Source organism: Penicillium samsonianum (genome assembly GCF_028829775.1).
Source record: "Penicillium samsonianum strain IBT 33392 chromosome Unknown utg000007l_segment0_segment0, whole genome shotgun sequence".
Classification (NCBI taxonomy): Eukaryota; Fungi; Ascomycota; class Eurotiomycetes; order Eurotiales; family Aspergillaceae; genus Penicillium; species Penicillium samsonianum.
In genome coordinates this window covers 4,349,407-4,372,984 of record NW_026643265.1, presented here as the reverse complement: position 1 = coordinate 4,372,984, position 23,578 = coordinate 4,349,407, and the positions used below count along the sequence as shown (strand labels likewise).

The window sequence follows — 23,578 nt, the reverse complement described above, 5'->3', positions numbered from 1 at the left end:
AGAGAAGCTCTCTTTTGATCTTGGACTTCAGTTGGTGAGTGATACCACAGTTTCCCATCTCACGAAGAGATAGGGGTATGCACCTTGTATTTCCCTGAGGGTAAACCCACAAGAAGTTGGAAGCCCGTTGGTCGTCAGAGGAAGGAAGGAAGGAAGAAGAAGGAGAAGAAGGGAGAGGGAGAGGGAGAGGGAGAGGGAGAGGGAGAGGGAGAGGGAGAGGGAGGGTTTTGATGGAGACTAGGGGGACTAGGGGAGACAAACAAAACAAACAGTCGAATGTTCTTTCCTGATAGATAGTTACATGCATGAACATAGGTGGTTTAGGGAAGAGATAGCCCTCCAACTCTTGCAAACCTTGGAAACTATCCCATTCGTGAAGCTTTGAACTTGCTCACCCGTTTAGGTTCATCTTCCTCAGGAGGGAAAGTATCCTGTTCCTCGTCTTTAGGTGTGCCGTTGATGCGTTTTTGCATATTGAAGAACTCCGACGCAATCTGCTTCTGGTGAAGCTCTTCATCGTAGTGGTCCAATTCGGGAGCCACTGCGGCCCCTGTTTTGACCTCTCGCTCAAAGACCTTTTCGGCTAGAGTTCGGTCGTGTGGGAATTGAGGCGCAGAAGGTTTCTCGATAATATCGGAGATCGGGGCGGAGAAGGGTTTGGGCTCTTTTGGTGTGGCGGGGAAGAGGACAGGCGGCACCGCAGATGGAGTTGTGTTGGCTTGTTTGCGAAGGCGGGATTCGGTGACTTCCGAGGGATTTGCGATTGTAGCGCCGGCGGTAACAGATTCACTAGTGGTACTACCTGGAGCAACGGCCCGAGCACTTTTGAACCGCGATGCCTTCTTGGGAACAGCGGGGGTGGCTGGAGAGGGCTCCGGGGCACGGCTGGTCCGTTCAACAATGGAATCAGCGAGCACCTGAGGCTCGGCCTGTGGAGCAGAAGTCTTCTCGGCGGTGGCCGGGGGTGTGGGAGCTGGTGCGATATCAAGGTCATCCGCGAACGCAACCCGTTTCTTAGGCTTCTTCTCTTTGGTGGAAGTTTCAACCTCAGCAGGTGCCGCGATCTCTTGCTGCACTTCCTCGGGGAATGTCTCAGTGTCCTTGCCCATGTTCATTAGGCCTCGGGCATTGAGCTTGGCTTCCAACTCCATCATCTGCTGGTGGTATTCCGCCGGAAGGCGAGTGTGGGAGCGGCCATGTTCATCTTCGTTATCTTCCTCGTCGTAGTCGTAATCATAGTCCTCATCGAAGGAAACGTCACTTCCGGACTCATCCATTTCCAGCTCTGCCACAATAGCCCCCACCTCGTTGATCCCATAATCGAGCATTTCACGGCGAAGTCTTGCTTCTTCGGCAGATTCATTCACGTCCGTGACAGGCGGCTGCATGCGATCTTCGGCAGTCACCACAGACTGAGGTTGAGAGAATTTCAGGGATGCGCCACTTGGCTCTATGGTAGCATTATCGTCGCTCAAGGGACCGTTCTGCTGATTTGCAGGCTTTGAGCTGACCGAATCAACCACCGCGCCTTCACGTGTAGCATCTGCGGGAGTTGCAGCAGTCTTCTCCGGCTCACTCGTCTCCGGAATATCCTTCACGCCGGCCTTCTTCAACACATTCAGCAATTCCGAGGCGTCATTCCCAGGCGTATTGATCTTGCTCGAGACGACATTTCCATCCTCATCAAGCTCCTCCATAATCTCCTGCATCGGGAACTCCGCACCGTCCTGCAGCGGCGGCTGATCATTCAAGACCAAAGCGTCTAGCTCATTTTGGGCCTTCGAAAGCCTCTTCTCCATAGTCGCAACATTCTGCTGCACGTAGTCGATGCGTCGTCCAAGAAGATCAACCACTTGCCCGCGAGACCGCATCACACCTTTCGTACCAAGTATTGTCTGCATTTCCTTCTGATCCACCAGCGTGCCGCCAAATTCCAGGGCCACAGCAAGGAAATCGTCCGTGCTAGCATCATCTTCTAGGTTGCTAATCTCCTCGCGGATTCCATCGTATTCTGCTTCCCAGGTTCGCCAGTGGTAAAGCGATTTCTGAAGTTGGAGGATGTTTTCTTCGAGCGCGAGCCGCTGCTCTTCGAGAGCGTCGAGGTTAGGATTCGGTACTCCCATAATTGTGAAAAGTGAAAACTCGGTGACAGCTTCACACCGACAATGTCGATTGAATGTAAAGGAGCAAAGAGAGGGGTTGGTGGAGGCAAAAGAAAAAAAGTCCCAAAAAAGGTGACGATATGTGGTCCGTGCGCTGGTTGCTTATCAGCCTCAACCCAGTCCGTGGTCCATCTCTCCCACGTCACTTTACTCTCACCATGGCCTCCGATGCGGCTTCTCGCCGTGATGAAGACGGTAGGCTTTTGTCCAGCTTTGTCGTGATGTATAATGCTAACCACATCTTTTCGCAGAGGTTTGCCCTGTCTGCAAATCGTCGCGATACCTCAACCCGGACATGCGATTTCTAATCAACCCAGAATGCTACCACAAGATGTGCGAGTCGTGCGTGGACCGCATATTCTCATCCGGTCCTGCGAACTGTCCAGTAGCTGGATGTCGGAAGACGCTGCGCAAAAACCGGTTCCGCAAACAGACATTCGAAGATATCGGGGTAGAGAGGGAAGTAGATATCCGGCGGCGGGTGATGCACATGTACGTCTCTTACCGAACACCTCGAAGTATCCTGTGATATGCAAGGACTAACAGTTTACCTCGATCAGCCTGAACCGCCGCGAAGAAGAATTTGACTCAAAACGAGCCTATGACGACTTCCTCGAACAAAGAGAGGACATAATCGCGAACCTAGTAAGCCGGATCGACGTGGCGAAAACCGAAGCCCAGCTCCAAAAATACGCATCAGACAACATGCAATCAATCCGCACAAACCAAGCCATAGAAGCCGAGGAAGCCTCCTCCTTCCAAGCCCGCATGACCCTCGAACAAGAAGAAGCCCGACTCCGCCGGCAAGCCGTCCGCCAGGAATACGAGACCGAGCGACGCGAGATCCAAGCCGGACGCGAAGATTTCCTCTCAAGACTCGCCTCGGGCTCATCGACAGATGCCGCGGCCATCGCGCGCGAAGGACACAAAGTGCTGTTGAAGAAGTCGTCCGCGCGCCGCAGCGAGGAAGAACGCATTCGACAGAAACAGGCTGCGCTGCGGTTGGAGACCAAGCGCGGATCGAATCTTTCCACGGTGGATCATGCTGGTGCGGCGGATACGGGGCTTGTCAAGGGTCTGCGCAAGATCAAGACGCCCGAGCCGGAGAAACCGTACGATCCGTTTATGGGCTATATGCCCGAAAAGCGCGATTACTATTCTCTCCAGTCGTATTATCCGTCGCAGTATCTTGATCCTATTCGCAATGATGTGCGCATGCTGGCTGGTGGTTATGATTTGCGTGAATACTACTCGCGTACCCTTCTTGAGGCTTTTGCTGGGTTGAGCTGCTTTGTTGGGGAGGAAATCTCACAGCGAGATGCTGCTAATATTTCGACGTCGACGGCTACAGAGGGTGCTGCTATGGCTGTGGAGGGTGGAGAGAACACTGCCTGAATGCTACTTCGACTTGGTTTGCAATAGGTTTGGGACTTGCATGGTATTTGGGTTGTTTTATGAGCTACTGAGCATAGCGATGGCGTTTTTTTCTGTTCGCTTGGAGTATCCCAGCCTACATATGGTATACCATCATCTAAAGAAATTTGACAAGATATTGAGATTGATACAAACATTGAACAGCACAAAACAAGTAAACGGTCGAAAAGAGGAGAGCTACGCTACATTGAACTCTTGAACAGATGGAAGGGTTATTTCCAAGGCCGCGGTACAGCCGCAATGACATTTGAGTATCAAGAACTACCTAACCAACAATCGATTACCCAAATCAATGAATTAAACATACAGATGGAACCATACTCCATAAAACAGCGCCAAAGTAGCAGCAAAGTAACCAGAATGATATCAACACACGCAATGCGATGCAATAAACATCAGCTCAGTGACCGCCCAGAGAAAGGTGGCCAGTCATCTCAGCAGTGCTCTCAATACCCTCCCAGGGCAAATCCTCCTCATCATCCAAGTCAATCTGGCTGTGGCGAGAAGACTTATTGGTAGTACCAGTGACATCAGGTGCATGGGACATGCCGACATCAATTCCGATCGACTCAAGAGTCGCTTCCATTTCGTGCTCGGTCATCTCACGGCCATCTTGCTTTTGGCCCTCCAAAACATCGTAGAGAGCGTAGATTTGGTCGGACTTCATATCAATGTCCTTGAAGATTTTGTCAATCTTTTCTTGCAGGGCCTTGCGCGGGCGCTTGCCGAGCGATGCGTCGAGCTTGTTATGCGCGCTTTGGTATGTGGCCAGCTGCATCTTCAGGTGAGAAAGTTCGTCTTCCAGGCCCTTGAGAACAGTAGCAAGAGCGACGGCAGGGGGTTGCGAGGGGCGCATGGTTGGTTCTTCATTCCAGACGGATGGCTTGGGCATGCGCTCTGACACAGGAATGGGTTTGGCGACCTTCACGGACTCGTGATTGCAGGTGCCATCAGTGGAGTGACCATTGCAAACTGTGCAGTTCTGTCCATTGTGTCGAGCAATGCTATCCAATGCTTTTTGGGTGGCTTGTGGCAACTTGGATAGATCAGCCGCCGCCAAGTCGACGTGGTGGAGGGTGATATCAGGAAGGATGAAAGCGGAGGTCATGTCAGTGGCATATCGCTGCTTCTTGCGGTGCGATGTTGCGGGCAACGAATTATCTGAATGGCGTCGGGAACGCTCTGCAATTGGTACTGTGAGACTACTATCTCCATCGGTATTTGCCTTTGAGGCGGCGGTAATATCTCCAGTAGCTGAGGCTGGGCGAGGGATTTCTGCTTTGGATTCGCGAAGAGATGACTTGCGAGGGGCAGGTGTTTTCAAAATGCTCTGTCTGGTCGAGTTGACAGTCTCTGTAGGATTAGATTCCTTAGGGGCACTCGAACGTCGTTGCTTGCGCATCATTCTTTCTTCTTCCAATGTCTTGCGTAGACGAGAGATTTCATGTTCATCAATAACACTCAACAAGGTAACGTCTGTTTCAGATAGAGCCTTGGTCTGCTCGGACACCTCCGGTCCAGTCACATCTTCAACTACCACTCGCTTCACGCGCTGTTTGCTCGTGTTGGGTTGTTTCCGGGAGCTCTTTGATTCGGAAGAGCGAGACACACCTGACTTTAATGGCTTAGAGGTTGATGTACGTGGTGATGACATCTCAATAGAGAAGAGGGCCTCATCGGCTCGTTCCTTTTCAAGGCGAGAAATTTCCTTGTCCACTTGAGTAGACACCTTGGAGCGGGAGTCATCCTGGCGTCTGGTCCTCGTGGTGGAGCGGTTGCTTTTCGATGTAACGTCTCTGGTGCTCCGACTAACGTCCCCACTGCGCTCAGTGTAAGATTGGCTGTCATCGACATCTTCAGACACGGCTGAACTAGCGTCCGACTCGACGGTGTCCTGTTCGCGAGCCTTGCGACCTAAGGTTCGGCTGAGCTGGGACTTGAGATCCACATTTTCCTGTCGCAATTCCTCGTTCTCGGCCTTCAGCTCTCGGGTTTCGAGATAAGCAGCTCCAAGTTGTGAGATAGCCGACTCTCTATCATGGTTCAAACGCTTGATGGCAGACTCTTGGACCTGGGCCTTTCGATCGGCAATGTCCAACTGGTTTTGTAAAGCGAGATTGGCTGCATCCAACTTCTGGTTCTCATTTTCCAGGCGCTTAGATCCCCTTTTGTGTGCATTATCCTCTGATTCGTACTTCGCTGATGACTGGCGAGGTCTGTTCGCCTTCAAAGATGAATTCTCCTGGCGGTAACTGTCCATTCTTCTCTCTGCTTCGGATTTGAACATCTCCAATTCTGCCACCTTATCCTGAAGTAGTCTCAGATGAACAAACAATGCCTTCTCATCTTCCGGAACTGGCACTGCATCCAACGGCATGTGCTCGTGGGGGAGAGACAGGTCTGTATGATCATGAAGTGGGGAAACGAATCGGGTAGAGCGCATCTTGCCCTGTCGGGAGTAAACGGGTGTACCGTCTTCGTACACACCGGAGACGAGTTCAGAGATATTAGGGAGGTCGGGAAGAAGGAATGATTGATGGGTCATGGTGTCACCAATAGTGTTGGTGTTGGCTGCATTGGCACTGCTTTTGCGGGGAGTTCCTGCGGTATTGGAACCCGATTTGCGGACTTCCTTTGCGTAGGCTTCCCGCGAAGCTCGCTCAATTGCGTCTGCAATCTCCTGCGAGGTGTTTGCATTTCCAAAACGCGTTGAACGCGTCTTCGTGGCGATAGGAGCAGGTCGTTCGTCTCCCAAAAATGAGCCCTCGTAGCTGTCACGCACTTTCGCGTGCATATCGGAAAATGTCCGACGCTGGTCGCGTTGAGCCTTCGAGACTTGCGGGCTCATGGTTTCTTTCTGGGCTTGGGTCGCTCGTCGCACCTGAGCGTTCTTTCTTAGGTTTTCACTGACTGCGCGACGCGACGGACGCGTGGCAGCAACTGACTTTTGTGGTGTGGGGTATTCAACGCGCATGGCGGGCGAGGATGAGCGTACACTGTTCTCAAAGCTCATCATAGAGCTGCGCGAGTCGTCGCGTACTGGTTTACCAGCACCGCGTCCTACCTCAACGGACATGTCGAGGTCGCTATGTGAAAGATCGTCGTCCAGCTCGTGTTCCTCCTCTTCGGAGGTCTGTATTTGCGAGAATTCGGGGAAAGCCCGGTCAAGTGTTGATGTGTTGATATCGTAGTCAAGTTCCTCATCGACACGTCGTGTTGATGTGCCCATTATTTCGTCGTCCAAATTGGTGAGCGAAAATGAATCGTCGTGTACACCAGAATTTCTGTTCATTGGAGACATTCTGGGAGTAGAACGGTGAAGTTGAAGATTGGAGTGGTTTGTTTTGGAGCAAAGTCGGAATGTTTGGGTCGGGCGCGTCTCGGCAACCCCGGGAATTCTGATTGGTTGGAAGGCCCCCATAGTCGAACTACAGAATCGAATTGTATCAACTTCTTTATTTCTAGTTCTATATGTACTTGGATCTCTACTTAGATGGCTAATATTTTACTATATTTGCTTAAAATACTAAGAGCCGTGTCAACCCAGCCGTAGTAGTGTTGGTGCGTCTCAGAAAACTCAAAGTTCTAAACAAAACAAAACCTAGAAATTTGGTATCTTTTGTATGACTTTCCATACAAAGAATACTTATGCAGGTACCATATGCATATGAATTTGCTCAACCCTCGAGGTACATAGCCAAAGAAAGAGAAAGGGTCTAATATATAACATAAGTCTGACTCGATTGATCTAATACCACACGTGTATTTACCACCACGGCCAACCCCTGGTTCCTAGGAGCCCCACTCGTGATGCAGCCGCTGCAAGCCCGTTCTTGTCACCCTCGAGGGCTGTCAGGGGCCTAGTACTAAAGGCGTTGATGTCTAAGGTATCAGAAAGTCTACATACAATGCCCAGCTGAGCAGGTGGCTACCTTATGTAGGCTTAATAAGAGCTAATAAGGGGGCCCCTGGGGACCGCCAATGCTTTTGCCAAGGTCTAGTTTCATCGTATGAAACTGATTTGGAGTGCTGATGTTTTATTATATGCCATGTTCAGATAAAAGTTACGATAAATCTCCATATTCCAGGCAGCTAATATGTCCTAGCTTGATGAATATGAAACCAAGGAGTCCTTTGACTTGCCCTAATTGTTTCATGGTGAACGTTTTTCAACTCGTGTCTCACTTGGAGCAGAACGCTCTTCCTTTGCTATAAAAACCCTCTAATTGCCAGTCAATGATGTACTTGACAGAACGCACAAATCATCCAAGTCAACAGAGTTGAACAGATGAAAATGCAATTCAATCAGATGTTAGGGCTCGCTCCTTGGGCCTTACTCTGCCTCTTGACACAGGTTGTCGAGGCGTGCCCAAGTGCTCCCCGTTCGGTTTCTGCGCCTATTGTCAAGTCTGGATTTCCACTCCAAAATCTTCCCCCTCGTGCTATCAAGTCACGCGCGGCCGGAAATGGCTCTTGCAAACTCAAGCCGACTTCAGTGGATCTCAGCGAGGGTATCGGTGCTACAGAGCAGACTTTTGCCCCAAGCACGGGCACCCTCAACGCCCTTATGATTTTCGTCGACTTCCCTGATGCACCGGCCTCAGACACCACCATGGAATTATACCAGCTCTTTGTTCCCGGTGCACCAGACTGGTACACCAATACCTCCTTTGGTCAACTTACTCTCGACGTCACCGCCGACACAACTCGCTTCTATCGCATGCCTAAATCGTCCGCCTCATACTCCTACGACAGGGCGATTACCTCAGAGCTTCTGGGAAAATACATCCAGGACGCGCTCGACTCAGTCGGCAGGGCCATCAGCTTCGCCGGCACCGATGTTCTGTATATCGTCCCGACCAAGGCAGCAAAGCACATCTCGTTTTCGCCTACCTTCATGGGCCAACTGACGGCGGGGGATGGGACTGTTATCAATAAAACGGTCACCTTTGGCCAAGACGCTCCTGACTCATGGGGCTTCCTGGTCATGAACCACGAGACAGGACACACAATGGGTTTACCAGATCTGTATCCCTCAGGTAGTTCTAGCAGCAGCACTACCATGTATGTTGGCGGGCATGACATTATGGCTTTGATTAGCGGGGGGCTTCCAGATTACTTTGCATGGCATAAGTGGAAGCTGGGATGGTTTTCCGACAACCAGTTCGATTGTGTGGACGGTGCTGGATCGACAACCCACACAATTACCCCCGTTGGAACCAAGGAGGGCGTTAAGGGAGTCGTCGTGAAGCGGGATGAGACTACTGCTATTGTCGCCGAAGTGAGAGCCAAGAGTGGCGCGGATACAAAGGCTTGCAGTACAGGAGTCCTTGTCTATACGGTATCGACATCCACGGCTTCGGGCCAAGGCCCTATTCGCGTTTATGATGCGACCCCAGGTTCTGGGGGGTGTGATGGGGAGGAACTCAATGATGCCCATTTCACAACCGAGACGGGCCGGAACACTTTTGTTTCGGAAGATGGAGTCAAAATTACTGTGGTTGGGCAGAAAGGAGATGAGTATACCGTTACAGTCGAGGTGGTGTGAGTGGAGTACATTGTCGTCGAAATCAAATTACATTGAATAAACATCGTTGCTCTACGGAGTATTTACTGGCGGAGTAATGAGTTCGTAAAAGAAAAAAGCAACCACCTATTCAAATCAATTCATGCCGAAGGTATTTACGTTCCACGGAGCGACTACTTGTAGTCATATATATAACTTCGTAGGCTACTAGTACTCCTTGAGAAGTAGCTATTAGTCTATTATGGTAGTATAGTATGCCTTTAGTATCTATTTCCAGAAGTATCCCCTGTGTAGATACTCCGTAGTGGTGTTGGTACTCCTGCGGAGTCCGCCGTACGCTTGGCACCATTATGACTCTCGGTCAGAGCGATCTGATCGATCTACATATGATCTACATGTCTACACTTATCTTTGAAACAGATGATCATGCCTTAATCTTCTACCTGCAGCAACGAGGGATTTTGGAATTAATGGCTTTTGGCCTAGTCTATCACCTGTCTAACTAGCTGGAAATCAAGTATGTAGGCGAAGTTCTTTTTGGGATCATATGGATCTAATGCAGGGGAAGAAAACACTGGACCAAAAGTAACATGTGAATGGAGCCCATAGTAAACGAATATACGACATGTCTGCTCTCTTCTTATTCCTTCTATTTCTTCTAGAATCCTTAGATTATTGCCGTGATTTGCTAGAAACTCAATTTACTACACGTGTGGCGTTGGTTTCTTGTAGTTGGTGGGAAATATTCTTATCGGCGTATATTGTAATAATATATCCTTGGAGGAGGTGGTACGGAGTACTCCGTATTCAATGTAGTTAACCGAGGTCGCTAGCAATGATAAATTATGTATATATCTATTTTTCTTTTCCAATGCCCACTTTTTTAACACACCTGGGCACTAAATGACGTCGGGAGTATCTTCCGCAGGGGATGAAAATCTGATCTGATAGGGACGCAGATATACGAACGGGGGGGCTCCACCCCAAGCGACCTCGGGAGAGCCACAAAACTCTATGCACATCTTGGAGGCTTGCAAGGAACAAGCTAGCCTAGCGATGTAAGACATAGTGGGCCAATAGGCCGGAACTACTTTAAAGGGAAAGAAAACATGTAGATTGATATGAATTGAGGACCATGTTGTACATACAATTGTCCTTGTAGGGCGAGGAAGTGGACGATCAGCCCTGAAGCACATGTTATATTCCCCGTTGGGCTAGTATATAAACTGGGTACCTGGAGTGACATCCACTTTCATACTAAAACATAGTAGATCCAAGTACTGTCAAGTATCCAGTCACGGGTAGGGCATCCCCCGCGCCACGTGTTTCAGCTTCATGCAAGAGCGATGGACCAATCAGCGGGACCAAACCACTCACGAGCACAACGTCCGCAAGGGTTAACCCAAATGCTTTAGAGTCAGGTCAACATTTAAAAATGGACAGGTTTCCCCCTCTTCGCATTCTATAGCCTTGCAGATTCCACGTCCTTGTCAAGCTGTGATATCATCTTCTCCTTCGGTGTGATGGCAGCGTTCTCTAAACAAAAGAGTGGAGAGGAAGAGGGCCTGCTTGGAGAGAGGCAATATCAAGGCCGGAAGCAGCAATGCCAGCAATCCTCCCGAAAATGGACTGCATTGACCATCATGTCCCTGCTGGGCACTTTCGCCCTGGTTGTGTACTTCGTGAAGGGAACCCGGTGCAACCCTCCCTCGCATGCCACAACCCAGCCTGACCTACCTGTGGTTTCCCCGCTTGACAAGAAGAGATCATCGCATCACGGACATGCCTGCGATACCGTCGACGGCGGTTATCAATGCAACTCCGAGCTCTCGCACAAGTGGGGCCAGTATTCGCCCTATTTCTCTCTTTCGGACGAATCGCCCATCTCAGATGAGGTACCTCATGATTGTCAGATCACCTTTGCTCAAGTGATCTCCCGTCATGGTGCTCGATTCCCGTCGGCGAAGAAGAGCAAGGCGTATGCCAAGCTCGTTGAAAGCATCCAAGCGAACGCGACTTCATACAAGGGCAACACAAAATTCATCCGCTCATATAAATACGTCATGGGTGGTGATGACTTGGTACCATTTGGAGTGAACCAGATGGTGAACTCAGGAACCAAGTTCTACAAGCGCTACGCGACGTTGGCTAAGAAAGCCGTGCCCTTCGTTCGCATATCTGACTCAGAGCGGGTTGTGGCTTCAGGAGTGAACTTCATCAAGGGCTTCCAGAAGGCGAAGTCGCATGACAAAAAAGCCAATCACCGCCAACCAAGCCCCAAGGTCGATGTCCTCATCTCAGAAGAGTCTGGCACCAACAACACTTTGAACCACAGCGAGATCTGTCCCAAGTTCGAAGACAGTAAACTGGGCGACGAGGTCGAAGAGAAATACATGGCAATCTTTGTGCCACCCATCCGAGCCCGCCTCGAGGCGAATCTCCCTGGTGTCAAACTCGAAGACATCGATGTGGTCAGTCTGATGGATATTTGTCCTTTCGAGACAGTGTCCCTGAGCGACGATGGACACAAGCTATCGCCATTCTGTGATCTCTTCACCCAAGCCGAATGGAGCCAATATGACTACCTCCAGTCACTGAGCAAGTACTACGGTTACGGCGCAGGCAATCCGCTCGGCCCAACCCAGGGTGTCGGTTATGTGAACGAACTGATCGCTCGTCTCACTCACTCCCCAGTGGTGGACAACACAAGCACAAACCGTACGCTCGATGCCCCCGGCGCTGCGACATTCCCCCTCAACTACACCATGTACGCAGACTTCACGCACGACAATGGAATGATTCCGTTCTTCTTTGCTTTGGGGCTGTACAACGGCACCGCTCCGCTCTCGGTCACCCAGGTCCAGACTCCTAGCCAGACGGACGGATTTTCATCCGCCTGGACGGTGCCTTTTGGTGCTCGTGCTTATATCGAGATGATGCAGTGTCGCCGCGACCCGGAGCCGCTCGTGCGAGTCCTCGTTAATGACCGTGTTGTTCCGCTGCACGGTTGCCCGGTGGATAAGCTTGGCCGTTGTCGCCGCCGTGATTTCGTGAAGGGGCTCACATTTGCACGCTCCGGTGGTTACTGGCCTCAGTGCTATGAATAGAGCACTTTACAAAAAATTGGTGCAGGATTGGTTCTCCTTTAACATGTGTTTAACGATACCCTAAAGATTGCTCTTTACGTAGATATCCTTATTGTTTTCCCAATGTTAATGCGGTACATGTTACCACGAAATAAAGTCTTAGAAACAATATAATTGTAGCTAAATATATAATCGAACGGCTCTAACACATGCAGGTCATCAAAAAGGTAATTCAAACAGCCCCCAACTCCAAAAAGCATTCCAAATAATACCCAGCACGTTTTAGACATCTCTCTACCTCTCCCTTTTACATACTCCAATGTGACCGACCATTCCTTTTAACTTGATGTGGGGCAGAAAGGACCCACGCCTCCCAAAGAGGCATCTGCTCACGCAAGACATGCACCCCGTCATCCCCCAAGTCCTCACTAGACAATGCACGCAGCCTCTCAAGCGAAGTCCGTCTCAACGGCAATCGCCTCCCCCTAACCAAAGCAAGGGGACTATCAGACGCGGGCGGGGTAGTAGTCGGCGACTGAACAGCCGAGGACGTACCAGCCGCAACAGTAACAGAAGATGGCACAGGATCAACAGGGTAATCATCAAACACCTCAACACCGTTTGAAACAGCCACGGAATCAAAATGTGCAGCGTAGTCAATATCCTTCAGAACCAGCCGCTCCAACTGCTCCATTTCCTCACGCAGGACAGCCAGCACATCGCGCCACAAGCCGTCGGGCCGGAGGTAGACGCTTAGTAGGCGGAAATCGCGTAGCTGGGGACTGTGGCGACGTGCCAGTGCGATGATCTCGTCTGCGCTCAGACGCCAGCCTTGGATGCTGAGTTTGCGGAGGGTTTTCCAGCGGATGTGGTGGAAGAGTAGCTCGAGGTCGAGGTCTAGGGGTGTTTTGCTGAGGAAGCCGATGTGGATGGCGATGAGGTTTTTGGCTGCGACGAAGAAGCGGTGGAAGACTCCTGACAGGTCGGCCATGGTTGTGGTGATGTCGGTGGTCGAGTGGAAGTTTATGTCGAGGCTTGTGAGGCGTCCGCCCATGGCGGCGAGGGTTGTTGACGGGGCGCGGAGGAGCTGGAGGGTTGCTTCGGGGCTGATTTGGGGCCCTGTGAAGCGAATGGAGCTGCATTCTGAATCGAGCAGGGCGATGCTGAGGTTTGTTACGGCGCGCGAGCAGGCGGTTTCCCAGTCGAAGCGGATGCTTGTTGCGGTGCTGGTGCCGGTTCCCAGTGAGTGGTCGCGTATAAAGTCGATGAGGTACTCGTCTGCTTCGTCTTGGAGTCTTAGGAGTTTTATTTCCTGTAGGGTTGAGAACGCTGCGATTGCACGACGAAGGCGGGTTTGGTCGTTGTTGGTTTCAGTTAGATTGGTTTGTTCACGCAGTCGGCGGCTGTGTAGTTGGGCTATTTCGGGATTCTCTAACCCCAAAGTTCGCAGTGTCCGGGTCCATCCTGTATTTTGCTATTAGTCAATTTGCTCGCTTGTGTATGAGAGATTGAAGAGCTGGTACCGCTTCCTTGATAAAAGGGTCGCACCATGTACGTGATGGTCTTCACATAGTAGGCTAGCTGCATGTCTACCAATTCATCTAGTCGCCGGAATCCATGATCAGAAAAGCGCAGAGTAAATCGATTGAACTTGTAAGGGGTGCCGATTCGCATGAAGCGCTTGCAGACGAGTCGAAAGTGATCAAGATCGGACACTTCGCCATGTCCATGGTCATCAGTCCTGGAAGTATGTCCATTTCCATTGAATCTGCCGTTTAAGGCTCGAGGTGTGGGTTCGAGAAGAAAGGACAAGATCTCGCTCAGTAGCTCGTCAGCGAGATCATAAATGTGACGTGGCTGAGCCATGATCGGCACGCGCAGCCGAAGCATCGGCTGCTGGACGAAGTAGCAGCAACATGGAAATATGGAGGAATTGAGGGAAAGTCGACGCTTTTGAACTGTCCCCAAGACCGGAGAGACAAGTCACGGAGGGAATTGGGAAGAGGAGGGGAAACGCGAAACAAAAATAAAATAAAAAAGCATATCTAATACTCGACTCGTCGTTGTTCTCTCCTGCAGACACTAGTAGGACAGTTGACTTGTCTCACCATGCATGGCGAGAGCTCTCGCCCTAACGATTGATTTCGCGACCGGGGACGATCATCAAGTGCCTTATTTAGCGCCCTCTGCACTGACAAGCCGGGCTTTCTAACCCGATCCGCTTGATTTCATTGGTGACGCTGCCACACACTAATCACATGATTGATTGACTCTGCGGCCAGCCAGCGCGCGAACCTGCAGGAAAGGCCATTCAACGAGAGCGAGTAGTGTTGGAGGGGGCCAATGCAGACCCCGCCGGGAAGTCGTCACATCATGCAGAGTGATGGATCACGCGTGTGAATTATGTGTTTGCCCAAGGGGATTGGGGGTTAATGGCCGAAATCAAAACAAACTAATGTATGTACATGTGTCTGAGAGAGATTATCTACTAGCTACCGATCTCCCATATCATTACGTGCCGTGTGGTATGGACCTATCAGACCTTCGCGAGATGGACTCGGCGCCGTCTGATATCTGTGCTGCTGATTTTGGACTCGAAGCCGTCGATATCAGTGGCTGTGGCTGCCTCTCCAGACTGGAGTACGTCCACCTCGAATACAGCAAGGCCTTTCCATCCCTTCTTCACCCGCTCTTCGTTGACGGCTGCCCCTCCTGAGTGTGTCTCCTTCGAGACAACAATTGCCCCAAGGTTCTCCTCGGTAATCGTGGGCCCAAATGGATCGGATATCTCCACAAATTCAAACGCCAGGTTGGGTTGGATCCTTACGAGGACAGTCTTGCCATTGGGACCTGGCGCAAAAGCACGTTCTATCTTCGGTGATTTCTTTTCAGGCGAGAAATCCATAATGGCCGTCAGAAAAGCTGCAGTACTCTGCCAACGCTCCTCCCAACTCTCAAGAAATTCGGCATATTTTTTATTGACCAACAGCGCATCCCCGGTCACTCCGATGGTCAGGCGGCCCTCCTGCTCCCGGTCCAGCGGTTCCAGGACCAATGCAACTGCTGTGAGCAGAAGCTTGTGACCAACATGAAGGTGATCGAATGTGCCACCAACGACCACGGAATAGTGTGGAGTGGATGGATGTTGGTCGTCAGGAATTAACAGGCGGTCAGAGATCGCCCAGTCAGGCTTGGTTGTGATGGCTTGCATGGTTGCCGCCGTGCCGTCTCGATCCTGGCTGCCGACACTGTTGGTGAAGGAATTAGCCAAAGTTTGGCCGGTGGTGTTGGACAAAAAAAAAACATAATCCCAACAGCGCCCTGAATTTGCTAGTGATTGGATGTCCAGAATGGGCCCAAAACGAGAACTATCAGAGGCCTGGATGGCCGAGGTGTTCTCACTTGCATCGATAAATACCACCCGGGTATCAATGCCACCTGGAGAGTCCAATTCAATGTTTTGTGTTGCACAGACAGTACCAACCAGGGTATAGACGCTGGTCAGGTAATGTTGGAGTTGTGCAAACACTTTGGCCCGAGGTTGGCAGCTCGGGGAAAGCAGACCTGGAATGGCCAGAGCAATATCCAGTACAGCTGTACGCTTGGATCCAATCAAGGCATTTGAGAGTTTAGTGTAAACTTCCACCAAGGATGGCTGGAAGGCATCTTTGACCTGGGCAAAAGAAAAGGCTGGAGGCGGGGGAAGTAGTAGTAAAGCCGAGGGTGAATTGGTATGATCGGAAGCCATGGTGTGAAGAATATATAACTACAGTAACGAGCACGAGCACTTAGGGTAACAATCAACCCAAGAGATGAAAGATCAACAAAGAAACCGAGAAATCACAGAAATCACAGAAATCTCATAAATCACAGAAGTACAAAGAACCACAACCCTGAAGAAGTGATCGGATCCATCCCCATCGCAGACTGGGGTACCCGGCTGAGTCAGCTATTGTGGGATGGATGACACCGCCCTCTGTCTTCCTACAACTCTCTAATCGAGATGAGGATGCCATTGAGAGCCAAGTGACCTGATAAGCTGGAATGATATCTGGCTGACACGGTCCTCTGGTCGGAGCTCCCTCGAAGCCCCGCTACATACCCCAATTTGGTGCATCCCCCAACCTCCTTCACTGATCTCGATCGCGAAGCGGTGGAGCTCATCCTCCAACTACGATCCATCGCACCATCCCCTGCATAGACGACGCTCTTGCTCTTCAGCATAGACCGCATCATGTCGAATCCCGCCTCCTACGACTCCCACCGGCGGTCGGCTGTGTTCAGTCGCCAGCCGGAGGAGCTTCACATTCCATCAACCGGGCTAGTCAATCCAAACCTGTCCCGCCAATCCTCCTCGCACGACTATCCCACTACACCGGACGCAGGTGTCCGGCTTCCTTCGATCAACGTACAGCAGAGCTCTCAGCACGGTGGTGACGGAAACACTAGCAGCACTGCCCTCCCCGGAGCCTTGCAGCCAGGGAATCAGAACCGCCCGGCCGCAGTATCAATAAACACCGCTCCATCCGTCGTCCCTACCATGCCGCAGTCGTCGTCGCAAACCAACCACCGAGCTAGCATGATTAATTCACATGGACATTCACGATCTAGCCCGGCCGGGTTCGACCAATCCATGTACAAACAACATGGAGCGCCCGATGGCTCCAAGTATCCCTCATCTCCTGGAGCATTTCTGCCTCACACCCCGCAAGGCTCCAAGTACTCTCCCCTTGGACTGGCCGATATCAGGCCATCCGGTGAACACATGTTGAGCGAGGCACTTATGAACCCCGGAATGTCATCAATGCCTTACAATAATGGAGACAACCAGGTGCCGACCAACAGCAATTACGTGGCACCATGGCCTATATACGCAGTAGATTGGTGCAAATGGCCCATCACAGGCAACTCGGGCTTTGGTGGAAAGCTAGCCATGGGAAGCTATTTAGAAGACAGTCACAACTATGTATGTGCATCCACCCTGTGGATGAATATGCTTGTGCTAACCAGTTAACAGATCCAAATCCTCGATGCACACTGGACACAACCAGATCCCGATACTTCAGATGCGGCTGCGGGAGAGATCAAACTAGACTACGTGAAAACCGCCGAGGCGACACATTCTTACCCGGTTACCCGCATCCTCTGGGAGCCTCCCTCATCTCAGAAGCAATCGACTGATTTGCTGGCCACGTCAGGAGACCACCTTCGCTTATGGTCACTGCCGAATTCTCAGCCTCTCCAAAGCTCGAACTCGATCACTCGTCCCATGAACCAGCGAGACCCCGCCACCTCCAAGCTTTCCCCGCTGGCTTTGCTATCTAACTCAAAATCCCCCGAGCACACTGCTCCCATCACCTCTCTTGACTGGAATACAATTTCCCCAAGTCTGATCATTACCTCGAGCATTGACACAACTTGCACCATTTGGGATATTCCCACATTGACAGCGAAGACGCAATTGATTGCCCACGACAAGGAGGTATATGACGTTCGCTTCTGCGCCAACAGCGTCGATGTTTTTGTTAGCTGTGGCGCTGATGGTAGCGTGCGAATGTTTGATCTGCGAAGCCTCGAGCATAGCACAATCATTTATGAGCCGACGGATAAGAACGAGAAGCGTAAGTGCCTGCCAGGATATGATTATGTGCTCTGAATACTGACAATATCTTCAGCCGTGATGAGCCCCGGGAGCTCCAGCCCCCCTGGCCAATCGCAGACCGGCATCTACCCTCCGCCTTTGTTGAGAATCGCAGGTATGGACCACATGACCACAAAGTAGAGTATAATTACAAGCTAACACAATGTCCCAGCATCCCCCCATGATGCTCATCTCCTGGCAACATTCTCACAGGACTCCAGTGTTGTCCGCGTTCTCGACGTCCGACAACCAGGCCAAGCCCTGTTAGAACTGAAGGGCCATTCGGCTCCCCTGAACTGCGTAGAGTGGTCTCCAAGCCGTCGCGGCATCCTCGCATCCGGCGGCGACGATAGCATGGTTCTCCTCTGGGACCTCATCAACCAGCACAATGCCGCACCGGTCGCTTCCCCTCCCTCCACCACCCCAGGAGCATCGCCTTCCACAACCTCGGAGCGCGGCCCAGCCGGCGTCTGGCAGAGCGAATACGAAGTGTCCAACATCAGCTGGTCCCCACAAGGCGGGCCCAACCACAACGGCCAGCCACGGGAATGGCTGGGAGTGTGCGGTGGACGAGGACTAACGGGGGTAGCGTTATGAGCCAACCATAAAAAGTGGTCTTGATTTCCATACTTCGTCTCTTTTCTTCTCTGGAGCTTCCCGACAACCACGGCTCTTACATTAGATGGTCCAATCTCTCTGGTATTTGTTTCTGTTTGCCGCGATCTATTGCTTCGCGTGCGTACAGCGTATCCTTTTTTACTTTGCTTTGCTGTTTGTGGGCTTCGCTAGTACCGGTCGGCTTCTCTGTGTCTGACCCGGTACGCTATTTGCATAGGTCGGGTGAGAACCCGGTGATCTTCATGGGCTACTCGTGTGTCTATTGATTGGCCATACTTCTGACTTGTTTGGTACGAGTGAATGAATGAATGAACTATACTTTGGATATGTACCATTTGCTATTGGGTGAGAGTTGTTTTGGGCCACCTACTCTACGTAAATCATTGTAATCCCATTACCTCGAGTCCATAGCCTCTTGGAACTGCATACATATGTAGTAGGATTGATCAACTCTGGCGTGAGGATTTGACTACTTGAATAGAAAGCGAGTATACATTGGAAGTCATTGAATTCTATGAGATATGTGTCTACTTTATTTTTCTGTTGGAGTGGTATGACCTGATAGTCTTTGTTCAATCACAAGTCTAAGTAACAGGAGTATGAAGAGACCGACGGTCTAATGCAGTAAAAATAACCAAAATGGCTCGCCCAGCGAGCAGGTATCATAAGAGTACAGGTGTAGCAAGACAGAGAAAGCAACCGCTAAGCAACCACAGCCTAATATAAACAGGTTCATGCCAAGTCAACGAGCAATTTCACTCTGCGCGGGTAGCCAGGGTTGAGCGATCGGGTGCCGGACCCTTGGAAATGAGACGATCTTCGAGGGAGCGAGCAAACTTGACGCTGGGGATGTCCACGGCGCGCCAGAACACATCGCCTAGCCAGATAGAGACGGGGAGGCAGATCAGCCAGCCAATGAGGAAACCGAGACAGTATTGGAAGTTGGTCTCTTTGCCGGTGAGATTCCAGATATTGGGCATGATGGAGTAGCCCAGACAATGGAGGACAGGGCCGTGGACGACGTAGAATGCAAAGGAGATCTTGCCTAGGTATTGGGAGAAGGAATTTGTGAATAGTTTCTGGATGTCAGGGGAGTGGTTGATAGAGAACACGATGAGGACGGCTCCGATAGTCTGGGCGAAGCGATGCGGCTCTGGGTAGGTCTTGGGTGTGATGTGCCACATCCAGCTGTAGAAAGGCGTCCATTTGAAACCGATATTGGGACAAGAACCAAAGTACAGACCGACTACGAAGAGTGAGATCCATAGCCCGCGGCGGGAGACTCTGATGGTGGTTTTGCTGCCGGGACTGAGGCGAATAGTTGTTTTGTCGTCTTCTACCGCCGGTCGTGCGGATGGCTCCCAGGTTCCGTTGATAAGATCCACTTCGGCCATCAGCATGCCAAAGAGGAATAAGACGATTTCCCAGCGACCATAACGCATGCAGAACCAAGTCAAGCCAGAAACTACTGTCATGCGCACAGGTGCCACTAATCGTGATGTCCCCATGATGACGACGAATAGGATAAGCGAGGAGCGTAATTCGAGGGGAATTGTCCACAGGTGCGGATTGTAATAGTTGTAGTAGAGCGCATAGTCAAATGGGTTCATCAAGGTCGCCAACGTGACCCACAAGTCATCGGTTTGTTTTGAGAAGGATTTATACACACGTGGATGTTGCTCGTTAGTGCCGAGGATTGTGTGTCCCTCCCTGATGACGCCATGGGAGTAATTATACAGTCCAAGGCGAACAGCCACAAAGACGCAAAGAATTCCAGTAATTGCGGGGATATATAGACGAAATGCTCGGCGGAAGGTTCCTGATGCGAGCACGGTGAAAGTTTGATCGAAGGACCTGCTCCGAATCGTTTTCAGCGGTTTATATGACAGAACGTAGCCGGAGAGGACGAAGAAGATGGCCACCATAATGTGACCAGAGATCAGCATATGGAAGAAGGGCAACTGGTGAATTCCAAAGTTCTCCCCGCCAAATCCCCATCCTATCGCGACCTTCCATGTGTATGTGAAAAGGAAGTGGAAGTTGAAGACCAGCAGACAGGCCCAGCCACGCAGCCCGTCTAGAGCCGCGATGGCGTGGAGCTTCGCAGGCTGAGGTGGCGAACTGCCCACCAAGTTTTGTAGAAAACTTGGCGTGAGCGCAATCATCAACCTGTGCCATGTGCCTTCGGAATATGCCAGCCAGTCTTCTTGCGACATCTTCGGTGCCAGTCCCTCTGGATGCGCGAGGATGTTTGAGGGGTGAAATTGAGAGAAGCCATTCCAGCGAGGTGTGATCGTCGAGTCGGATTCCGAGGAGGCAGATTCAAGATCTTTCAAAGGGATATCGGAGGCCGAGGTGGTGGCCCGATCTTCGAGGTGGGATGTCATTTTGTTATGTTCTGCAGGTCGGTCGATCGCAAGTGGGCATGTCCGGTGGGGCAAAAGCCTTAATTTACATGCGCTAACAGGCAAAGGGAAGCATTTAGGCCGGTATAGGGTATTGAGAAAGTCGAGAGAAGGGAACTAACTGGACAGTTCGCTCGTCCAGCGAGGTGCGATAAAGCCGGTGATGCGGCCCCGGGGGCTGAGGTCGGCGAATTCGGGCAAATACGTCAGGAAGGGGCCTGCTGGTTCACCGCCACTGGAAATGGCGAAAGATTAGGTGAAATTGGAAATTAAAGGACAGTCAGTGATAGTCAAAGAGAGTCGGAGAGTCGAAGAGTTAAGGAGATTAAGTAAAGACAAGGCAGAGAGACGCCGATCGATTGCCGTTTTCGTTAAGCCGCATTCAGAACGTCCACGGGCGATTCTGTATAAAACTACTTATGTACTGGGTGTTCTCATAAAATGAGGCTATAGTTCAAAGACTCAATTACATTGTGGATTTTGATTGATATAGATATCTATAGATTTGTCCTCGAGATGTCTGCGTCAGTATCATGCAGCAGGCGAGTAGTCAATAACCATACATATCTACTTCTACTACTTCCCTATTGAACTGCTGCATCTATTACTTCGATAATAATAGAATTTTTCATATCATTTTCCAGTATTTGGGGTCCACAGAAAAGAAACTGGACAGTTTACTCGTTAACAGCATCAAAATCAACAGCATCAGAATTAACAACATCAGAGTCAACAACATCCGAATTTAGATCGACAGACCCAACACCGAGAGAACCGACATCGACAGAATCAACCTCCGATCCATCGTTCTCAGATCTGGCATGCGCCGAACCAGTATCATCATCACCAACGTCAGAATCAGAATCATAAAAAGGGTTCGGCTCGTCATCCTGAAGAGTCTCCTCCTCCGACCCACCGTCTCCAGCAAACTTGGACAGTTTCTTGATATCATAGGCCACACGAGCACGAATCCCACGTAGATCCTCACGAACGGAAATCACACCATTGATGTCTTTTGCTAGCGATCCGTCGTCCAAAGGGGTCTTGTACCATTTGGCAGAGTACGTAGGACCATGCTGCTTGGACCGAGTCGAAGTAGAAGCAGGAGCTGATCCTTCATCGACCCAAGAAGGGACACCAGTATGAGCAGGCACAGAGATAGGTCTCCCAAGTTGAGCAACACTACCAGTCTGCAAGCGGCGATCGGGATTGTGAGGGTCCCGAAAGCTGCACTGTTTTGGTGAACGACGAAATGAGCAGTTCATACATGCACCAAGAAACATAGGCTTCCTGGAATGTATTGCCTGGTAAACAACACAAGACTCAAAAGGACCTACTGTTCCTGTCGCGCAGTGTAAACACTCCTGCCCAGGCAAAGCAGCAGTACCTGAGCGTTGACCAAGGGCAGCTCGACGTTTATACTCCCAGTTAAGATGCTGCTTAGCACCATCAAGCCAGTCAAGGTCGCGGATTGGAGGTGAGGAATAAATTATTAGACTCTCTGTTTGAGAGATGCAAACATTGAGCATTGGATTCCCTGCAGTGTCTAGTGAAGGGTGGGCTGCCAAAAAACATTAGAATGAATTTACAGGAAGAGATCTGAACACCAGTAAAAGGAATAGAGATAATAGCCTACTTTTTGAAGCAGTTTGGGCGGCAGCAGCAGCTTTGGGGTCCCAGCGAGGAGGAAGGTTAGTCTCTACAAACGAGCCTTCTGGCTCGTTGCTAGACCCATTGCTCAACCTAGGGCGTTTTTTGGCTATATGAATGTGTTAGGTTGATAAGCCTTAGGTTTCTTGAAATATATCTCGTACCTGGAGGTTTGCTTGATGAATTTGATTCTATGGCAGTGGTAATAGAGGTGGTAGCTGAAAAGGGATTTCTAGGACACCTACAAGGATGTCCCAGAGACAAGGGGAGAGAAAGGAAGATGGATTGGGTTTCTAGAGGCAGGACATTTACAAACTATATATATTATGTATCGGCCTGAGAAAAGAGGCCTTTGACAAACAAAGGTAGGTATAGGTAAACAAGAAGGTATTCGCAAAGATGGGACCGAGGTGCAAAGTGGTTTCGGTAGGGAATAGTATCAATAAAGCTGTCGCCTTACTACATAGTAGATTGGAGTTTTGATAATGTTTGATTCTGCTTGATACTACAATTATACTTACATTACACAGAGATCTCTCTTTCCTACACTACACGTATGTAGTAAGGTTGTAGGTTGATGGAAGGACAGTGTATAGTTCCCAAAACAGCTTAGCGTATACTATTGTGCCTCAGGTGTCAATGCCAAGACATCTCGAGATCACAACCGTGGCCTTTTTAACCATCGCAGAGGACTCGAGAGGTTAAAACACATATATCATGTCAAAGACTGTTAGACACTTGTATGAATTGGATCATTTACAAAAAGGAATAGACGTTTTCCATAGCTCGCTCTACTAAGCTCTCCGAATGCATCATACTTCCAAGAGCTCCGTTTTCCACCGGAGCTTTGCTGGACATTTTTGAGCTCCAAAGCTCCCAACGTAGAACTTAGACATCTCTGTGATCGATATAAATTAGCACATGATATAGACCATTGGACCTTGATGTCGCCGGTTCCCTAAAGCGGCGACGATCCTCTCAGCTCCCTGATTCGCGCAATTCCGCAGTTCGAGAACTTCTCCCTTCCTCTTTGTCCATCCACGCTCATTGTCCCG

General features: G+C 50.5%; 10 protein-coding genes across 10 annotated transcripts; 4 read left to right on the top strand and 6 right to left on the bottom strand.

The window, feature by feature from the left end:
- Positions 1-362: 362 nt before the first annotated feature.
- Positions 363-2,123, bottom strand: N7471_012522 (prefoldin-like protein; the record flags this gene model as incomplete). The annotated part of the gene is made up of 1 exon (XM_057285241.1): positions 363-2,123. One exon carries the CDS (start codon positions 2,121-2,123, stop codon positions 363-365), a length of 1,761 nt encoding a protein of 586 aa, XP_057131507.1.
- A 197-nt stretch (positions 2,124-2,320) lies between these two features.
- On the top strand, positions 2,321-3,557 carry N7471_012521 (TFIIH/NER complex subunit TFB3; the record flags this gene model as incomplete). Its single annotated transcript, XM_057285240.1, has 3 exons — positions 2,321-2,357; positions 2,414-2,654; positions 2,723-3,557. 3 exons carry the CDS (start codon positions 2,321-2,323, stop codon positions 3,555-3,557), a joined length of 1,113 nt encoding a protein of 370 aa, XP_057131506.1.
- Positions 3,558-3,996: 439 nt separating this feature from the next.
- Positions 3,997-6,897, bottom strand: N7471_012520 (uncharacterized protein; the record flags this gene model as incomplete). Its single annotated transcript, XM_057285239.1, has 1 exon — positions 3,997-6,897. One exon carries the CDS (start codon positions 6,895-6,897, stop codon positions 3,997-3,999), a length of 2,901 nt encoding a protein of 966 aa, XP_057131505.1.
- Positions 6,898-7,884: 987 nt separating this feature from the next.
- On the top strand, positions 7,885-9,144 carry N7471_012519 (M6 family metalloprotease domain-containing protein; the record flags this gene model as incomplete). The annotated part of the gene is made up of 1 exon (XM_057285238.1): positions 7,885-9,144. One exon carries the CDS (start codon positions 7,885-7,887, stop codon positions 9,142-9,144), a length of 1,260 nt encoding a protein of 419 aa, XP_057131504.1.
- Positions 9,145-10,646: 1,502 nt separating this feature from the next.
- N7471_012518 (histidine phosphatase family protein) lies at positions 10,647-12,230 on the top strand (the record flags this gene model as incomplete). Its single annotated transcript, XM_057285237.1, has 1 exon — positions 10,647-12,230. The coding sequence occupies one exon, from the start codon at positions 10,647-10,649 to the stop codon at positions 12,228-12,230; it is 1,584 nt and encodes a 527-aa protein (XP_057131503.1).
- A 286-nt stretch (positions 12,231-12,516) lies between these two features.
- On the bottom strand, positions 12,517-14,099 carry N7471_012517 (F-box domain protein; the record flags this gene model as incomplete). Its single annotated transcript, XM_057285236.1, has 2 exons — positions 12,517-13,673; positions 13,733-14,099. 2 exons carry the CDS (start codon positions 14,097-14,099, stop codon positions 12,517-12,519), a joined length of 1,524 nt encoding a protein of 507 aa, XP_057131502.1.
- A 646-nt stretch (positions 14,100-14,745) lies between these two features.
- On the bottom strand, positions 14,746-15,957 carry N7471_012516 (putative pantetheine-phosphate adenylyltransferase; the record flags this gene model as incomplete). Its single annotated transcript, XM_057285235.1, has 1 exon — positions 14,746-15,957. One exon carries the CDS (start codon positions 15,955-15,957, stop codon positions 14,746-14,748), a length of 1,212 nt encoding a protein of 403 aa, XP_057131501.1.
- Positions 15,958-16,443: 486 nt separating this feature from the next.
- N7471_012515 (uncharacterized protein) lies at positions 16,444-18,447 on the top strand (the record flags this gene model as incomplete). Its single annotated transcript, XM_057285234.1, has 4 exons — positions 16,444-17,175; positions 17,227-17,830; positions 17,885-17,965; positions 18,023-18,447. The coding sequence occupies 4 exons, from the start codon at positions 16,444-16,446 to the stop codon at positions 18,445-18,447; spliced, it is 1,842 nt and encodes a 613-aa protein (XP_057131500.1).
- Positions 18,448-19,223: 776 nt separating this feature from the next.
- On the bottom strand, positions 19,224-20,855 carry N7471_012514 (acyltransferase family protein; the record flags this gene model as incomplete). The annotated part of the gene is made up of 1 exon (XM_057285233.1): positions 19,224-20,855. The coding sequence occupies one exon, from the start codon at positions 20,853-20,855 to the stop codon at positions 19,224-19,226; it is 1,632 nt and encodes a 543-aa protein (XP_057131499.1).
- A 695-nt stretch (positions 20,856-21,550) lies between these two features.
- N7471_012513 (uncharacterized protein) lies at positions 21,551-23,381 on the bottom strand (the record flags this gene model as incomplete). Its single annotated transcript, XM_057285232.1, has 4 exons — positions 21,551-22,105; positions 22,211-22,434; positions 22,510-22,632; positions 23,342-23,381. 4 exons carry the CDS (start codon positions 23,379-23,381, stop codon positions 21,551-21,553), a joined length of 942 nt encoding a protein of 313 aa, XP_057131498.1.
- Positions 23,382-23,578: the final 197 nt, after the last annotated feature.